This window comes from Cervus canadensis, chromosome 24 (genome assembly GCF_019320065.1).
Source record: "Cervus canadensis isolate Bull #8, Minnesota chromosome 24, ASM1932006v1, whole genome shotgun sequence".
Taxonomy (NCBI): Eukaryota; Metazoa; Chordata; class Mammalia; order Artiodactyla; family Cervidae; genus Cervus; species Cervus canadensis.
In genome coordinates, this window is record NC_057409.1 from 41,083,445 (window position 1) to 41,103,584 (window position 20,140).

The 20,140-nt window shown below is 40.0% G+C and overlaps 2 protein-coding genes across 3 annotated transcripts in view; one reads left to right on the plus strand and one right to left on the minus strand.

The window, feature by feature from the left end:
* PARD3B (par-3 family cell polarity regulator beta) overlaps positions 1-20,140 on the minus strand; it is a 1,123,961-nt gene that overhangs the window by 872,668 nt on the left and 231,153 nt on the right. The window lies entirely within an intron of this gene.
* On the plus strand, positions 17,651-18,864 carry LOC122426271 (hepatoma-derived growth factor-related protein 3-like). Its single transcript, XM_043445043.1, has one exon. It carries the CDS (start codon positions 17,665-17,667, stop codon positions 18,274-18,276), a length of 612 nt encoding a protein of 203 aa, XP_043300978.1. The 5' UTR covers positions 17,651-17,664; the 3' UTR covers positions 18,277-18,864.

The window sequence follows — 20,140 nt, forward strand, 5'->3', positions numbered from 1 at the left end:
CACTCCAGTATTCTTGCCTGGGAAATCCCATGGACAGAGGAGTCTGGCATGCTACACTCCATGGGGTTGCAAAAGATTCTGACATGACTTAGCAACTAAACAACAATGGCAATAACAGTCTTGAGAAAGAAGGTAATTTCAGGATTCAATTATTCTGGTCTAGCTATCCTTTCCAAAAACAACTGCTAAGTGAAGAAAAGAATGGGAGACATATGGATAGGATAAGGTCTCCTGATAATTTACTTCCCTCTGCAAGAGCAAGATCTATTAACTGCCTGCCCTTGCATGCAGTTAGACACTCAAGTAAGGATGATAGTTGATAGTCACTATGACCAAAGAGTCAAGACATTTCTCAGTGAAGGAAAGCAGGACTGTTGCTCTCTATTGCCTCATCACACTAGCCCTTCTGAAATGCCAGGTGAAGAAGAGGGAGAGGAAGCCAGGAGGGGTCTGAGAGCCCCTAACAGGTGGTGTCAGGAGTGACAGACCCTCTTGCGAGGGCGCGGTTTAAGTAAGAGTATCATGATATAAGAGAAAAACAACTTGAAAGGCCACTCAGGAAGCTATGGGGAGAAACAATAAAAATTATGTCAGAAACCCAAATGAGTTTTCTAGATTTAAAAAAAAAAAAAAAAGCCCAGTGAGGTCCCTGCCTTTTGTAACAAAGTCATGAAAGCAATATGGTAAGATTCTTTGCTTCCTTCCCTGAGCACATGATGAGAAACCTTACCAGTAAATGCCATCATAGTGGCACTACAACTTTAAAACTTGAAAACATTTTTCACGACATGTACATGCAGTCTGTCCTAGTTACAGCTGTTTTAAATCCTTTCCATTTGAAATTAAGTGGAACATTTAAAGCAAAGAACCATAAAATAAAGATCAACTTAAAAAATCTATAAGCAATTAAGAATTTCAAAAAAGAGATCAATATTTAACTACAAAAATATAATACAAAACTCAACTCGGAGCAATAGCAAAAAAAAAGAAAGAAAGAAATACTATTTCCAAGCTCCTTTCTAATACAGAACCAGCGCTCAAAAAATCTTTAAAGTAACAAAGCCGACAATCATTCTCTCACCCAGTATTTTGTGGGCATCTACTACTATGGATACATACACCAAAACTAAACAATTTCAATATAGCCTTTAAAATATTATAAAGAAGTTATCACTCCAAGAAATTGATAAAGAAATAAATTTAAAATATGGTTAACTTACTGAAAGCCATGTTGTTTCTCAGCTACTGCAAAGTGTAGAATTCCAATAAGACAAAGTCTGAGAAAAAGCTTTGCAAGTGGAAACAATGTAAGTGAAATCTCTTATTGGACAAAACAATGATATTATGTTCCTGAAGAAAGCAACTGAAGTCTATCTTTAGACAGACACCACTTCAGTGTTTAACAGTAATAACAACTGCATTCTAAATAATATAACACTATCATAACATTTCAGGGCTATAAGGTATGGTTTTACAATAAAATTAGTGTCAACTGTTGCAAAAATGGCAGTCATCAAAAAGGCAGCTTATTTTACTGCAAGAGTGAGTTTACAGAGGGCTGAAAGATTGAAGGCCAAAGGAGAAGCGGGTGTCTGAGGATGAGGTGGTTGGATGGCATCACTGACTCAACAGACATGAATTTGAGCAAACTCCAGGAGATATTGAAGGACACGGGAGCCTGGTGTGCTGCAGTTCATGGGGTCACAAAGAGTCAGATGTGACCAAACAATAGCAATGAAAGCAAAGATAGTTCTTGACAGTCAGGAGATACAATCTGCCAAGCAAAGCCGGTAGAGTCAACATCTTCCCTATGCCTGAAAAGGAACAGTCCTGCTTAAAACCATGTGGCAGAGCATCAGCTTCTGCCATAGTCCCATTCAGCTGCTCTGATGAGGTCCTCAGCTGAGCTCCCAAAACAAGTTAGATACCTAGGTCCTGCTTTTCCTCCACCTTTTTCTCCTTACCTGCATTTCACCCCTTGCCCTTTGGCCTCCAGCTCTATAGCATTCTACCCTGATCTACTACTTTCTTCATTATGTTATCTTTCTATCTGAATCAAACTCTGCAGGGGACAAAGGATGAGATACAGCTCTTTGCATTGCTTTTACATTAATACACAGAATCAAGAAAAATGTAGGTCAATATCTATGTACATAAACAGTTGTATGTAATAAACACAATTATTAAAAATGATATACATAAAATTGTCTTTTACATAGATAATACTTTTGCAGAAGGATAAATTTTTAGTTACTCCATTGTGTCTGACTCTTTGTGACCCCATGGACTGTAGCCTGCCAGGCTCCTCTGTCCATGGAATTCTCCAGCAAGAATACTGGAGTGTGTGGCCATTCCCTTCTCCAAGGGATCTTCCTGACCCAAGGTTTGAACCTGGGTCTCCTGTATTGCAGGTAGATACTTTATCCTCTGAGCAACCAGGGAAAGTTGTGCATGCAGAAGGATAATCTGGCCAAATTTGTTAAATGCTAACACCAACTGCAGATATGCAGATGACACCACCCTTATGGCAGAAAGTGAAGAGGAACTAAAGAGCCTCTTGATGAAAGTGAAAGAGGAGAGTGAAAAAGTTGGCTTAAAGCTCAACATTCAGAAAACTAAGATCATGGCATCTGGTCCCATCACCTCATGGGAAATAGATGGGGAAACAGTGGAAACAGTGTCAGACTTTATTTTTTGGGCTCCAAAATCACTGCAGATGGTGACTGCAGCCATGAAATTAAGAGACGCTTACTCCTTGTAAGGAAAGTTGTGACCAACCTAGATAGCATATTTAAAAGCAGAGACATTACTTTGCCAACAGAGGTCCGTCTGGTCAAGGCTATGGATTTTCCAGTGGCCATGTATGGATGTGAGAGTTGGACTATGAAGAAAGCTGAGCACCCAAGAATTGATGCTTTTGAAGTGTGGTGTTGGAGAAGACTCTTGAGAGTCCCTTGGACTGCAAGGAGATCCCACCAGTCCATCCTAAAGGAGATCAGTCCTGGGTGTTCATTGGAAGGACTGACGCTGAAGCTGAAATGCCAATACTTTGGCCAACTCATGCGAAGAATTGACTCATTGGAAAAGACCCTGATGCTGGGAGGGATTGGGGGCAGGAGGAGAAGGGGATGAAAGAGGATGAGATGGCTGGATGGCATCACCAACTCCATGGACATGAGTTTGAGTAAACTCCAGGAGTTGGTGATGCACAGGGAGGCCTGGTGTGCTGCAATTCATGGGGTCGCAAAGAGTCGGACACGACTGAGCAACTGAACTGACTGACTTAACACCACCTGCAAAAATCTTAGACAATAGCTATTAGACTTTGCACATCCGTTGCATGGCTTATTAAAACACAGACTGCTGGAATACAAGCCCAGGCCTTTTGAGTAAGCAGGATTAGGCTGAGGTTTAAGAACACACATTTGTAACAAATTCCCAGGTAATAATACTGAAGCTGTTGGATCTATGGACCACACTGAGAACCTCTGAACCTGGAGTGTCAGCATCACTTAATCCTAGTTCAGATTTCCCTGAATCCTTGGAAAAAGTGGTTTTCACAGAAGCCCAGTATATAATGAGTAGGAAGAACAGTACCTGTTGAGAGGAGGAATGGGATTTCCCTGGAGCCAGACATGCTTGTGTCTCTCCTGGCAAAGTTCCCTAAATCGACTGGACATTACATCTGCTAAATGTCACGGAGCCTAATGTATCAATTAAAGCTATGGTATTAAACACTTACAGGATAGAAACCAAAAAACAAGAGCAGAGTTTTTTTTAATAAGTTGGCAAAAATGGAAAATTTCTCCAGGAAATTCTTCAAGACATTCTCTCTCAAATTAGTAAGAATAAACACGGTCTTAAACCACAGGGGTGGAAGAATACAGGGTTTGAAGCTTAAACAAAACACTATGTACTGTGGTTAGTCATTGTTCATGTCCAACTCTTTGTGACCCCATGGACTGTAGCCTGCCAGGCTCCTCTGTCCATGGGGATTCTCTCGGCAAGAATACTGGAGTGGGTTGCCACGCCATCCTTCAGGGGATCTTCCCAAGCCAGGGATTGAACCCAGGTGTCCCACATTGCAGGCAGATTCTTTACTGCATAAGTCACCAGGGAAGCTCTATAAACATCAGAAAATACTGAATAACTAACTGGGTGTACCACCAGGGGTTTTGTGAGGAGAGTCAGTATGGCAGCAGGCTACTCTAACACATTTCTGTTAGCTCAAGACCCTTGAAGATTTAAATGAATGAAGTCAATTTCTGTAGGTCTTTCATAGGAATAAATACAGAACTCAGCATCATCAGATCTCAGTCTGGGTAACCAAAAAAAAGTTCTCCCTTTCTTTTCTGTAAGAAAGCCAAGAACAGGAGAAATATAATTTGATTTTATAAAAACTTGTTTTTCTCCTTTCTTTTATATCACTATTTCATTTTCTACCTTCTTACTTCCAAAAGTTGAAAGGTAGCTTCTCTAAAAAATTCTAACATTAGTTAGTTCATCAGTGATAACAAAGAAACAGAGCAAACCCTGTCATATTTAATGATGCTGCAATCGTCTTAATGGTAAAAAAAAACAACACTATTATTCAAATTGATGCCAATTATTTCAAAATGAAGTACAAATGCTACTTAGCTACAAATAATACATATATATGTAATATATTTTTTCATCCATCTCAAGAGTCTAAAATTTTATAATATGGAAGTTATAGACTTTTTCTCTAGAGACAAAATCATATCCTAGAATATTAGAACACACTTTAAGATAGTTTATAAAATGTCAACTCTGAAACATAGAAAATAATGTTGTGTTGTATCTTATTTAAACATGGAAAAAAAACATTTTTAGGTGACCACTGAACTTGTGCTGTGAGTCTAGAGCTAACATGTGTGAAATTTGACTACTGATGTCACCATCCTATGAGGAAGCGCAAGTCACTCGAAGAGGCCATGTATAGGCACTCTATTTGACGGTCCTACTGAGCCCAATTCTGGAGTCATCACAGCCCAGATACAAACATGACAGTGAACAGGCCTCCAGATGATTTTAGAACTCAGTCTTCCAAGTCACCTCTGACTATGGAATCCTTTGCAACTGAGGCCCCGGACATCATGAAGAAAAGGCATCCCTTCTGTGTCCCAGCTGAATTCCTCAATCACTGAATGAACAAGCATGACAAAATGGTTTGTTTTATACTATTATGACTGGACTGGCTCATTAGCAGGAGTAGGTATTTGGGGCATGCTAGCACTAAAGTTATAGCTGGGCTTGATATAGAGCAATTTTTGGAAAAAAAAAAAGTGGCAAACATTTAAAAAGAATTGGAACTCAGGGAATAAGTTCAAAGTAAATGCAAAGGACTACAGACAGCACTGTATTTCTATACGTATTATAGTTAGAGAATACAGCTGAGAAGTTTTATCCTTAAAAAAGAGGGAATATGTGTATGTATCGCTGGTTCACTTTGTGCCCAGCACAAACACAACACTGTAAAGCAACCATACTCCCAATAATTTAAAAAAAAATAATCAAAGCTGACCTTTTAAGTAGCATCAGAACCCAAAGTCTTTTGTCATCAAAATACCTTTCTATTAAAAATACAGATAAAATAGATAATTTATCATTATATAAAACATGTTTTCTCCTGGAAATCAAAGTAAAGTTCTAGGGACAATCCCAGGGACACTCACTCTTGAATAATTGTTCTTCTTACAGTACAGCTCAGTTCAGTCACTCAGTCGTGTCCAACTTTTTGCGACCCCACGGACTGCAGCATGCCAGGGATACTCATCCATCACCAACTCCTGGAGTTTACTCAAACTCACGTCCACTGAGTTGGTGAAGCCATCCAACCATCTCATCCTCTGTCGTCCCGTTCTCCTCTCGCCTTCAATCTTTCCAAGCATCAGGGTCTTTTCCAATGAGTCAGTTCTCTTCATCAGGTGACCAAAGGATTGGAGTTTCAGCGTCAGCATCAGTCTTTCCAACGAGTATTCAGGACTTATTTCCTTTAGGATGGACTGCTTGGATCTCCTTGCAGTCCAAGAGATTCTCAAGAGTCTTCTCCAACACCACAGTTCAAAAGCATCAATTCTTTATGGCCCAACTCTCACATCCAGACATGACTACTGCGAAAACCATAGCTTTGATTAGATGGAATTTTGTTGGCAAGTAATGTCTCTGCTTTTTAATATGCTGTCTAGGTTGGTCATAACTTTTCATCCAAGGAGCAAGTGTCTTTTAATTTCATGGCTAGAGTCACCATCTGCAGTGATTTTGGAGCCCCCCAAAATAAAGTCTGTCACTGTTTCCATTGTTTTCTCATCTATTTGCTATGAAATCATGGGACCAGATGCCATGATCTTAGTTTTCTGAATGTTGAGTTTTAAGCCAACTTTCTCACTCTACTCTTTCACTTTCATCAAGAGGCTCTTTACTTCTTCTTCACTTTCTGCCGTAAGGATGGTGTCATCTGCATATCGGAGGTTATTGATATTTCTCCCGGCAATCTTGATTCCAAGCTAGTGCTTCATGCAGCCCAGCGTTTCTCATGATGTACTCTGCATATAAGTTCAATAAATAGGGTAACAATATACAGCCTTGATGTACTCCTTTCCCTATTTGGAACCAGTCTGTTTTTCCATGTCCAGTTCTAACTCTTGCTTCCTGACCTGCATAAAGGTTTCTCAAGAGGCAGGTCAGGTGGTCTGGTGTTCTCATCTCTTTCATAATTTTCCACAGTTTGGTGTGATCCACATAGTCAAAGGCTTTGGCATAATCAATAAAGCAGAAGTAGATGTTTTTCTGGAACTCTCTTGCTTTTTTGATCATCCAGCGTATGTTGGCAATTTGATCTCTGGTTCCTCTGCCTTTTTAAAATCCAGATTGAACATCTGGAAGTTCACAGCTCACGTATTGTTGAAGCCTGGCTTGGAGAATTTTGAGCATTACTTTGCTAGCGTGTGAGATGAGTGCAATTGTGCAGTAGTTTGAGCATTCGCTGGGATTGCCTTTCTTTGGAATTGGAATGAAAACTGACCTTTTCCAGTCCTGTGGCCACTGCTGAGTTTTCCAAAGTTGCTGGCATATTGAGTGCAGCACTTTCACAGCATCATCTTTTAAGATTTGAAATAGCTCAACTGGAATTCCATCACCTCCACTGCTTTGTTCGCAGTGGTGCCTCCTAAGGCCCACTTGACTTCACATTCCAGGATGTCTGGCTCTAGGTGAGTGATCACACCATCATGGTTATCTGGGTCGGGAAGATCTTTTTTGTACAGTTCTTCTATGTATTGTTGCCACCTCTTCTTAGTATCTTCTGCTTCTGTTAGGTTCATACCATCTCTGTCCTTTCTTGAGCCCATCTTTGCATGAAATGTTCCCTTGGTATCTCTAGTTTTCTTGAAGAGACCTCTAGTCTTTCCCATTCTATTGTTTTCCTCTATTTCTTTGCACTGATCATTGAGGAAGGCTTTCTTATCTCTCCTTGCTGTTCTTTAGAACTCTGCATTCAAATGGGTATATCTCCCCTTTTCTCCTTTACTTTTTGCTTCTCTTCTTTTCAAAGCTCTTTGTAAGGCCTCCTCAGAAAATCATTTTGCCTTGGATCCTATAATTATTTTATGTTCTATGACACAGTTGACCTTACAATATTTTCTAGTGGGCCTAATCTAATCACACCAGCCCTTTAAAAGCAGAACATTTCTCTGGATGGTAGCAGGAGAAAATAATAAGTGAAGTATGAAGAGCAAAAAAAGAAAAAAGAAAAAACGATGCTACTGGTCTGCAGGTGGAGAAGAACATGTAAGAAAGAGTGCAGGTGGCCCTCCAGGACTAGAGAGCTACCCCTGGCTGACAGCCACAGGGGACAGAAGGACCTCAGAACCACAATAACCCCTAGGAACTGAATTCTTCCAACACAGCTTCCCAGATAAGAGCTCAGCCTGGCTCAACCTTGTAAAAACCCAATCAGAGAATACAATTCATTCTTCCCAGACTGCTGAAATACAGAGCTGTGAGCAAACGGTCTGGTCTGAAGTAGTGAAGTTTCAGATAACTCATTAGGCAGCAACTAGCCTTGGAGTTTAAATCTACTTTTCTATATGGGACTTATGAGGTTAAAGTCTATGCTTTAACATGCTGGGATTTCTTTAATTAAACTAAGTTTAAAGTAAGTCAAACTTTAGTTTTTGGGGGGAAAAAAAAACTTACAATATTCAAAGACATCCTCCTCTATGAAGAAATGTAATTCCTAGTAACACAGTGGATCTGATGCTTGAAAAAGTGAGATAAAGAGTGCTCAATCTTCTTAAATGACCATACTTTTATGAACTAGAAGTTTCAGATTCTGAGGCACTATTTTTCAGAACTCTGCTTCCAAAAAGGGGAATACAAATCTCATTTTTCAACTTTTTTAATCAAAAATATAAATTAAGCACATAGATGACTAAAATGAATGCTCATATGATTTCCACCTAGACTGAACTCTCATAAAGAATCCACATGCCATGCAGGTGACTCTGGTTTGATTCCTGGGTTGGGAAGATCCCCTGGAGAAGGAATAGACTACCCACTCCAGTATTCTTGGGCTTCCCTTGTGGCTCAGACAGTGAATAATCTGCCTGCAATGCAGAAGACCTGGATTCAATCCCTGGGCTAGGAAGAGCCCCTGGAGGAGGGCATGGCAACCCACTCCAGTATTCTTGCCTAGAGAATTCCCATAGAGAGGCTTGGTGGGCTATGGGGTCTCAAAGAGTCAGACACGACTGAGCGACTAGGCACAATGTTCTGTCACAGTTGCTTCATCCATGTGTTGGTGTATAACATTCCTCATTTCTGAATAAAAGTAAGTTGGAAACTACAGGATACTACACCATTCTTCTCCTAAGAACATTCTGGTCATAACCACATATTTGCATCACAAAAATAAAAATCAACAAAATCTCATTTTGTCTAGTGACCCATTTATACTTTCAAATTTTCACATTTGCCCTAAAAGATCATTTATAACCTTTCTTTTATTCTGATTATAACCTAACCAGAATCTAATCAAGTTTCACACGCTACATTTGGTTGTCTTTTTTGACTCTTTAAATCTAGAATGGTTTCCCCAGTTCTCCTGTGTTTTTCTGATGTAACTATTTGAAGAACCCAATCCGATTGTCTTGTAGAATGTCCTACATTTAGAATTTGGCCAAATTATTTACTTATGTCATTGAAAGTGTTCCTCTAGCTCTCATATCTCCTGTAAATTGGACATTAGATTTAGACTTTGGATTAGATTCCAGTTAAGCAGTTTGGGCAAGAACAGTTCATCCAGGTGCACATCAAGTAGCTCATGTTGTCAGGTTATACCCACTGCTGGTAATGCATATTTTGGTGACAAGCATGAACACCACAGGAAAGGCACATTTTAGCCAATAAAAGCAGTTAAAAGTAATCTTTCTAAATGTCATGTCCTCCTACAATCTCTCCAAGTGGTTTTAGCAATTACTGATGATTCTTGATTGAACCAATTGCTACTTTTGGATTTTCAAAATGGTGGTCCTATAAATGCTATAATTCCTCCTAAATGTGTAGATAGCAGACTACTGAAGGGTCTCTTTTGTCTTTTGAGTGCTATGTTTTTGCTTTTTTAATCCTCTTTTTTTTTTTATTTAAAAGCAACACTATGTTCCTACTTTTGAACAGCTTTATTGAAGTATACATTTGATAAAATTCAACTTAAACTGAAATATGGTAAAGCTTGAGTTTTGACAATTGTATACAGTTGTGCAAACATCATTGCAGTCCAGATATAGAACATTCCTACCAAAGAGTTTCTTCCTGCTCCTTTGCAGTTAATTCCCTTACTTCACCCCCAGGAACCACTGATCTAATTTGCATGATTATAGTTTTGCCCTTTTAGAATTTCAGTTAATGGAATCATATTACAGTATACAGTCTTTGGTGTCGCTTCTTTCACATTGCAAAATGCTTTTTAAATTCACTCATTCTTCTCCATGTAAAAAAGAGTTGTTCCATTTTATTGAGTAGAAATTCACTGCATAACTGTCACACAATTTGTTCATCTATTTACCAGCTGATGGACATTTGGGTTGTATCCAGTCTGGGGCTATTATGAATAAGTTGCTATGAACATTCACGTGCAAGTATTTATGTGAACATATGTTTCATGTCTTTGGGGTAGACACTTAAGAATGGAATGGCTGAGAAACCATTGTTTCAACTTAAAATGTCAGACTGTTTTCCAAAATGACTACCATTTTCTGAATTACCACCAGCAATGTCTGAGAGTTCCAGTTGTTCTGCACCTTTGTCAATACTTGCTATTTTCACTTTTCAAATTTTAGCTGTTTCAATGAGTATAAGGGTATCATTGTAGTTTTTAATTTGCAATTCTTTCTCTAAATGGTTGGAGACATGGTACATCTTTTGATGTGCTTATAGGCTATATTTACCTTTTGTCTTGATATGTCTACTCAAATATTTCATTTTTTTAATCAGGATGAATTTTTGCATAAAATTTTAAAAGTTATTTGTATATGCCAGATATTAGGCAAATTAATCATCTTTTCTTCTAGGGTTTAGATATACTGTATGTCAGAAATATTTGTCTAATCTAAAATTGAAAACAATTTCTCCAAGGCTTTCTTCCAAAAATTTTATAAATCTATGATCCATTTAAAATAAAATTTTATATGTGGATAGTTAATTTTGCATTTGAATATAAATATTCAATTTTACTAGCACTCTTTGCTGGTCAGACTATCCTTTCTCCACTAAATTACTAATTTCTCCCCTGAGGGGAGGGGGCAATTTGTAAAACATAGACATAGTCTATTTCTAAGTCCTACTTAAGTCATTGATTTTTCTATCCTAATATCAGTATTACACTGTTTTTCCTTAAGGTGCTTAAAAGTCTTGAAATCAGGTACTGTAAGTTCTCTTCAATTTTTCCCAAAATTGTTTTCACTATTCTAGGTTCTTTATGAAGTGAAGTGAAGTGAAGTGAAAGTAGCTTAATCATGTCCAACTCTTTGTGACCCCCGGGACTATTCAGTCCATGGAATTCTGCAGCCCAGAATACTGGAGTGAGTCATCATCCCCTCCTCCAGGGGATTTCCCAATCCAGGGATTGAACCTAGGTCTCCCACATTGCAGGCAGATTCTTTACTAGCTGAGCCACTAGGGAAATCCAGCTCAAAGGACAAGAGTTTTGGGCTTCCCTTGCGGCTCAGCTGGTAAAAGGCCCAAGGGAAGGTTCTTGATATTTCTATTTCAATTTCAGAATCAGCTTACCAATTCTTACCAAAAAAAAAAAAGCCTACTAAGTTTAGTTGGGGTTGCACTAAATCTACAGAAGATGACAATTTTAATAAGTCTGATCTATAAAAACTTTCTATTCATTGAAATCTGCCCTTTTTCTCAGCAACATTGTGTAGTGTTTACAATGTACAAATCTTGTGCATATATTGTCATATTTATTCCTAAGTATTTCATTTTATATCATTTTAGGGACATTACTGCATATCACTATGCATAATGCTACTTTCTCAATATTTAAAATTCAGTGTTATGATATATCATAGACATGCTCAAAATCCCAGCACTGAAGTCCTGTCCAGCTGGCTTTTGAGTCCTTTTTAGGTGACTTCATTAGATAGAGTGTCATTTAGGTTAGGTAAATAAGATTTCTCAAGCTCCCCTTGTATCTTCTCTGTGTGAATTCCTTTAACACCCTTAATGAACATTTAACACTAAAAAAATTATTGTGAAAGGCACCATGATGACAGGCACCCTGCTAGTAATGGGATGGAACTTGAGAGCCTCATCATTAGGGTGCTGTGTGCTCCCTCACTGTAAAGATGAGCCAAAGAGGCAGAAATCAGGTAGTCCTGTATTGAAAATCTTTGTACTAAATCAGGCATTTCTCTCCAATATTCTACTCCCACAGTACACCCACTCAGGTGTGTAAAGATGAGCACCTAAATACTAATACCTACCTAGTCCAAGTGTTTCCCAGGTGGCGCTAGTGGTAAAGAATCTGCCTGCCAATGCAGGACACGTAAGAGATGCGGGTTCGATCCCTGTGTCAGGAAGATGCCCTGGAGGAAGGCATGGCAACCTACTCCAGTATTCTTGCCTGGAGGATCCCAGGGACAGAGGAACCTGGTGGGCTACAGTACGTGGGGTCACAAAGAGTCGGACATGACTGAAGCGACTTAGCATATGCACAGACACAGTGCAAACATCCACAGTTAAGGTAGACGCATCACTACAATTAGAAAACATGAGTCTTACTAATTACCAGGTTTTCAGGCTTCTGCTAATTTCTTAAATTTGGAAGTCTCCAAAGGAGGGAGTGGGAGAGCAAGAAGTTTTTATTTTCTTCTTTTGTGAATGTTAAGACTAAGAGTGAGGTAATACATTAATGATCTCCTATCAACGGTTTCTTACCCAGCACCAGAATATCAGGGCACTGGAAATGACCAGAGAAAACCACAGCCATTGGGAAACTGTGCTGTTTCCCCCTCCTAGCCCTTTCCACTTTGTCTGAGAATCAAGGTCCAGTTTCTGAAACTCAGTCCCTCTCCTTTGCACAACTGCTTGTGGCTGTCAATAGGTTGATGAACATGCAATAAGAAAAAAAGTGCTTGCCCGGCTTCTTACCATGTTACACATTTCTAGATGCAACAGCTTCATCGTTTTGAAAACCATACCAAAAGGAAAAAACCCACATACAATTATTTTTTACATCACAAGAGGATGGTTAGGATAAATAAGGAGGCGTAAAGAAAACAGACCACCTCGCTGCAAGTGAAGACTGAAAAGGAGAACATGCTGCTCAACCTAGGCGCCCCTCATGAAACAGCAGTTCCCTGGTGAACGAAAAAGGGAGTCAGAGCATTCAGGCAATTTATCTGAGTTCTGTTCTAAAACCAGCCCAGTAAGGACAGGTTCTAACCATGCTGCAATTATCTAAGAACTCAAAAATGCAGTAACTCTCAGCTAGACCACACATAATTGGATATTTAACATAAATTTAAATCGTTTAATTTTATTCAGCTTGAACTCAAAGAGCTCCCAGTTTTATTTAATTAAATTTGAGTCCTTCTCATTTCTCATGACTGTATCCTGGACTCTGTCAATTCTAGAGTGATCCTATTGATGAACACTTTATAAAATTCTGCCTGGTAAGGTTCTCTGCTGAACTCACCCAGAGAATAGTCCTCTGTAGCACTGGCATGTTGTGACAAAAAAAAAGAAAATACTGCTAAGTGAGTCTCGATAAAAAAACTGCTAAGTGGGTATAGATTGCTTTTACATAATCTAAGTCCAATTTGGGGGGAAATATTAAAACTTAATAATTTATAAACCTCCTATCACTAATTCATAATTCATACAAGGAATGTTATTTTGTTAGTAAAATGTAATCTAACTTTGTTTTGATTTTAATCACAGACAATGGAAGACAATAAAGGAACACAAGTTATTACAGGACTCAACAACCAATAAATCTTCTGATTGGTCTTAAAATAGATAAATTGAGTAAGTGGTGATAGAGCATTGTAAGCCAATTTTTAGAATACACAATAAAGTAAGAGCTCTAAGGCATAACAACTACCATTCACTGCTCCTCTGGGTAAGTACCGGAGCATCAATCGTTTATTATTATGCTACAAACAATAGCAAAAAAAAAAAAAAAAGGCAAAAACAAAACTGGAAACAGTTTTCCACCACTAGGGAGGGAGTTATGGTCAAGACCTACAAAGCAGCATATTTGCAATCAACCACCACCCTCCAAAATATCCCAACAGGACATCAAACTAACTTCTCTGCTCTTCCTACACTTTTAATCTTAGAATTCTTTTTCTCTTTTCAATCTGCTGTCACTGAAATCTGAGCAAAGACTGATTTTGGTCAAATACGTTCTATGCTAAAAAAAGGCTATAAATCCCAAAGAAAGAAAAAAAAATCATGGCAGAGAGAATTTGCCATCCTCTGTATCACCAGATGGCATAGATAAAGGGATGTTGTGTACTCCTGCTCAGCAAAGAGGTAGTTTTATCACTGTCATTTATCCATGCCCCAAAGGTGCGCAATCCAAACTAATGTGGAGATTCTTCAATGACAGCTGAGACTGAAATATTCCATCTGTGTTTAATACAGAGATTATACCCTTTATTCTCCAATGAGAGCCTTTCAGAATATTACCATGCAATTTTTTCTTCTGAAAGACAACAGCTTTCTCACTATTTTTTCCCTACATCTGTTTGCAAGATTGCTTTTAGGAGGATGGGCATAAGTTTAAGAAAGAAAGCTAAGTATGATTTCATCTTCAGTTTTAACACCAATTTGAGTATGTAAAAAAACTACATGCTCATTTTGCTATATATGATGAAATGCTATGGTACTGAAAACTTGCTTACAAAGCAGTGTAACTGTGCTATAGAAATTAACCATTTAAAACCTAAGGCACGGGCGAGGAGCCAAGATGGCAGAGGAATAGGACGGGGAGACCACTTTCTCCCCTACAAATTCATCAAAAGAACATTTGAACGCTGAGCAAACTCCACAAGACAACTTCTGACCACTAGCAGAAGACATCAGGTGCCCAGAAAAGCAGCTCATCATCTTCGAAAGGAGATAGGACAAAATATAAAAGATAAAAAGAGAGACAAAAGAGCTAGGGATGGAGACCCATCCCAGGAAGGGAGTCATAATAGAGGAAGTTTCCAAACACCAGGAAACCCTCTCACGGGCGGGTCTGGGGATAGTTTTCAAATCTCAGAAAGCAACCTAACTGGGAGGAAAAATAAATAAAACCCACAGATTACACGCCTAAAAGCAACTCCCAGCAGAAAAGTACCCCAGACGCCCGCATCCGCCACCAGCAAGTGGAGGCAGAACGGAGAGAAGCGGGTGGCATTGCTCAGGGTAAGGACCGGGCCTGAGTGCCCTGAGGGCAATCGGAGGGAGCTAACATGAGATAGCAACTTAAACTGTGGGATAGCAAGAGAGAGAGAGAAAATGAACCGGCCAAGCACACTGTGAGCCTGTTTGCAGAACAAAGGGACTGAGCAATTCCAGAGAAGAGCTAGCCAGCGGCGGGCCGGCCCGGAGGTGGGGTGGGGGGCGGGGAAGGGGCAAACTTTGCCCCAGAGACGGCACCCCTACCAAACTGCAAACAGGCCTCCAGTTTCTAACCAAAGACTTCCTGAGATTCTGGATGGTCAACATCCGCTGGGAGGGTCGCGGCTAGAGGCCAGCTCCCAAGAATAAACACAAGGCGCACGCACCCGACTGGCGCGCGCGGAAACTGAGGCTGGGACCGCAGAGGGGAGAAGGCGCACCGCACCCGGGGAGAGCGCGCCCGTCAAGCTCCTGGCTGCCTGAGCTGCTCGGGCGGGGAAGGCACAAAACGCAGGCCCAACCGAGTCCACGCTTTTGTGGAGAACCGGAAAACGAACCACACGCAACACAAGGCCCGCTCCATATAGAGCAGCCAGGAGCCTGAGCAGTGTAGACAGGGAAAGCACACAACCATGAGCGGGGGCAAACCCAGTAAGGCCGGAACACTGCAGTCCTCCCCACACAGGCCAGTGACATTTGTCTGCAGCGCCCCTCCCTCCCCGCAGCGCGACTGAAGCAGCGAACCTAAACAAGAGTCCACCTCCGCCGCCTGTGTCAGGGCGGAAATTAGACACTGAAGAGACCTGCAAACAGAAGCCAAATAAACAAAGGGAACCGCTTCAGAAGGGACCAGTGCAACAGATTAAAATCCCTGTAGGTAACACCGACTACACTGGAAGGGGCCTATAGATATCGAGAAGTGTAAGCTGGAATGAGGAGCTATCCGAAACTGAACCAAACCCACACTGCCTGCAACAGCTCCAGAGAAATTTCTAGATATATTTTTACTTTTTTTTTAATTAAAAAAATTTTTTTTCTTTTCTTTTACTTTTTCTATTTTCTTTTAAAATTCCCTATTACTCCCCCATTACTCCTTAACTTTCATTTTCATTTATTTTTACAATTTTTTTTTAATTAGGAAAAAAATTTTTTTTTCTCGTTTTATTTTTTTCTCTTATTTTCTTTTAAAGTCCTCTATTACTCCTTAATTTTCATTTTCATTTCACTATAACCTTGCAAAAAAAAAAGGAGAAGCCCTATTTTTAAACAGAACTTCATATATATTTCTAAATTTTTTTGTGTTTTTGTTTTTAATATTGTATTTTTAAGAGTCTAATCTCTACTCTAGATTTTTAATCTTTGTTTTTCAGTATTTGATATCAGTTTTGGACATTTAAGAATCCAATATTCACTACCCATTTTTACTTAGGAGTGTGCTGATTACTCTCTCCCAATCTTGACTCTCTGTTCTCTACCTCAGAACACCTCCATTTCCTCCTTTCCCCTTCTCTTCCCAATCCAATTCTGTGAATCTTTGTCGGTGTCTGGGCTATGGAGAACACTTTGGGAACAGACAACTGCGTAGATCTGTCTCTCTCCTCTTGAGTCCCCCTTTTTCTCCTCCTGCTCATCTCTATCTCCCTCCTCCCACTCCTCTTCTTCATGTAACTCTGTGAACCTCTCTGGGTGTCCCTAATGGGGGAGAATCTTTTCGCCATTAACCTAGAAGTTTTATTATCAGTGCTATATAGTTGGAGAAGCCTTGAAACTACAGGAAGAATAAAACTGAAATCCAGAGGCAGGAGACTTAAGCCCAAAACCTGAGAACATCAGAAAACTCCTGACTACATGGAACATTAATAAGAGACCATCCAAAAGCCTCCATACCTACACTGAAACCAACCACCACCCAAGAGCCAATAAATTCCAGAGCAAGACATACCACGCAAATTCTCCAGCAATCCAGGAACATAGCCCTGAGCGTCAACATACAGGCTGCCCAAAGTCACACCTAACACATAGACCCATCTCAAAACTCATTACTGGGCACTCCATTGCACTCCAGAGAGAAGAAATCCAGTTCCATGCACCAGAACACTGACGCAAACTTCCCTAAGCAGGAAACCTTGACAAGCCAATCGTCCAACCCCACCCACTAGGTGAAACCTCCACATTAAAAAGGAACCAAAGACCACCAGAATACAGAAAGCCTACTCCAGACACAGCAATCTAAACAAGATGAAAAGGCAGAGAAATACCCAACAGGTAAAGGAACATGAAAAATGCCCACCAAGTCAAACAAAAGAGGAGGAGATAGGGAATCTACCTGAAAAAGAATTTAGAATAATGATAATAAAAATGATCCAGAATCTTGAAAACAAAATGGAGTTACAGATAAATAGCCTGGAGACAAAGATTGAGAACATGCAAAAAATGTTTAATAAGGACCTAGAAGAAATAAGAAAGAGTCAATTAAAAATAAATAATGCGGGTGGGGGACCTCGGCGCTGGCAAGAGCCGAGCGGCAGGGGGCTCCCCTCCCCCGCTGCCGGGCGGTGATTTGCAGGGCCTGCTGAGCACCCCCCGCCCACCCCCTCGCCTCAGCCGCCGCGTCAACGCTTCCCCTCGTCGGAGCAGCTGCTCATCCGCCCGCCCGCCCGGCTCCAGAGGTCTGCCCGCGGGGGGGCGGCCTCCCGGCATCTTAGCGGCACCCAAGGGCGACCAGGAAGGGGAGCGGCCGGGATGGCGAGTCCACGGCCCCGCGAGTACAAGGCGGGTGACCTGGTCCTCGCCAAGATGGAGGGCTCCCCGCACTGGCCCACCCGGATCGATGAACTCCCAGAGGGAGCTGTGAAGCCTCCAGCCAATAAGTACCCTATCTTCTCTTTTGGCACCCATGAAACTGCTTTTCTAGGTCCCAAAGACCTCTTCCCTTATAAGGAATACAAAGACAAGTTTGGAAAATCAAACAAACGGAAAGGATTTAATGAAGGATTGTGGGAAATAGAAAATAACCCAGGAGTAAAGTTTACTGGATACCAGGCAATTCAGCAACAGAGCTCTTCAGAAACCGAGGGAGAAGGTGGGAATACCACTGACGCAAGCAGTGAGGAAGAAGGCGACAGAGTAGAGGAAGATGGAAAAGGCAAAAGAAAGAGTGAAAAAGCAGGCTCAAAGCGGAAAAAGTCATACACTTCAAAGAAATCCTCTAAACAGTCCCGGAAATCTCCAGGAGACGAAGATGACAAGGACTGCAAAGAAGAAGAAAATAAAAGCAGCTCTGAGGGTGGAGATGCCGGCAATGACACAAGAAACACAACTTCAGACTTGCAAAAAACCAGTGAAGGGACCTAACTATCATAATGAATGCTGCATACTAAGAAAACCACAAGAAGGTTATACGTTTGGTTGTCCAATATTCTCGGATTTGATATGAACCAACACATAGTCCTTGTTGTCATTGCCAGAACCCCAGTTTGTATGTACATTATTCACATTCCTCTCTGATGTGTTTGGGGGAAAAAAAGACATTTTAGCCTTTTTTAAGGTTATTGACTTAATTTCATGTTATTTGGTTGCATGAAGTTGCCCTTAACCACGAAGGATTATCAAGATTTTTGCACAAGCTCATACAAGTCTAGGATCCTTTATCAAGGCAGTTATGTTCATCACTCTTCTGCCTTTTACTTCACCATCACCAAACACTCAGTTAAATATAAATTAGCATTTTTTTAAAAGGACCACTCAACATAATGCTTAAGGGATTTCTTCTCTGTGACAGAACCCAGGAACCAATTCCTAGATACATAATGTTGGCATATTGAAGGTGAACTTAAAATTGTCCTTCAGTTTTGAGGCCATGTGTAAAGTTGAATCATACTGTAAAATACCTATTCCGTATTAGAAATAGCTAGTGGACAACTTATACTTCTCAAAACTCATATTGTTATGTACACACACTCAGTTTCTATATGTGAAGTTAAGTGAGTCTTTTGTGTTACTCCAAGATAAAGGCAATGATTTATTTTCTCCCAATGCTAATACAATTTGAGCTAAACACTCAAGCTGGATACTTTACATTTTAAAGCTGGACTCAGCAGTAGCCCTATGGGAAGTAAGACAAAGCACTGACTTTTAAATATAGACTTTTAAACGATCTATTGTTTTCTTTTGGAACTAGAATTAGAATAGTTAATACTCAACCACAAACCATTATTATGTGTACATTATTGTTGCAATTGTGATAATAGAAAATTTTATTTATTTTTATGCCAACTTATATTGTGAGAACACATTTAGTTTCGGTTTTATCAATCCTGTTATGCTTGTCCTTGGAACATCTTTCGCGTATTCGAGGTTTGTAGTTGAAAAGTTTACTGTAAAAAAAAAATCAAAAACAAAAAAATGTATTGTTTTTACAGAATAAATTTATTGGAATGTGTACTGGGAGTAAGAGTTGAGGTTGTAAACAACTAAGTTAGTGTAATTTGGCTTCATATATGTAATGTGAGGTATTAATATAATTCATATATTAAAGCAAAAACTGTTAACAGCAAAAAAAAATAAAAATAAATAAATAAATAATGCAATAAATGAGATCAAAAACACTCTGGAGGGAACCAAGAGTAGAATAACGGAGGCAGAAGATAGGATAAGTGAGGTAGAAGATAAAATGGAGGAAATAAATGAAGCAGAGAGGAAAAAAGAAAAAAGGATCAAAAGAAATGAGGACAACCTCAGGGACCTCTGGGACAATGTGAAACGCCCCAACATTTGAATCATAGGAGTCCCAGAAGAAGAAGACAAAAAGAAAGGCCATGAGAAGATTACTCGAGGAGATAATAGCTGAAAACTTCCCTAAAGGGGAGGAAATAGCCACCCAAGTTCCAATAAACCCAGAGAGCCCAAACAGGATAAACCCAAGGCGAAACACCCAAGACACATATTAATCAAACTAACAAAGATCAAACACAAAGAACAAATATTAAAAGCAGCAAGGGAAAAACAACAAATAACACACAAAGGGATTCCCATAAGGATAACAGCTGACCTATCAATAGAAACCCTCCAGGCCAGAAGGGAATGGCAGGACGTCCTGAAAGTAATGAAAGAGAATAACCTACAACCTAGATTACTGTATCCAGCAAGGATCTCATTCAGATATGAAAGAGAACTCAAAAGCTTTACAGATAAGCAAAGCTGAGAGAATTCAGCACCA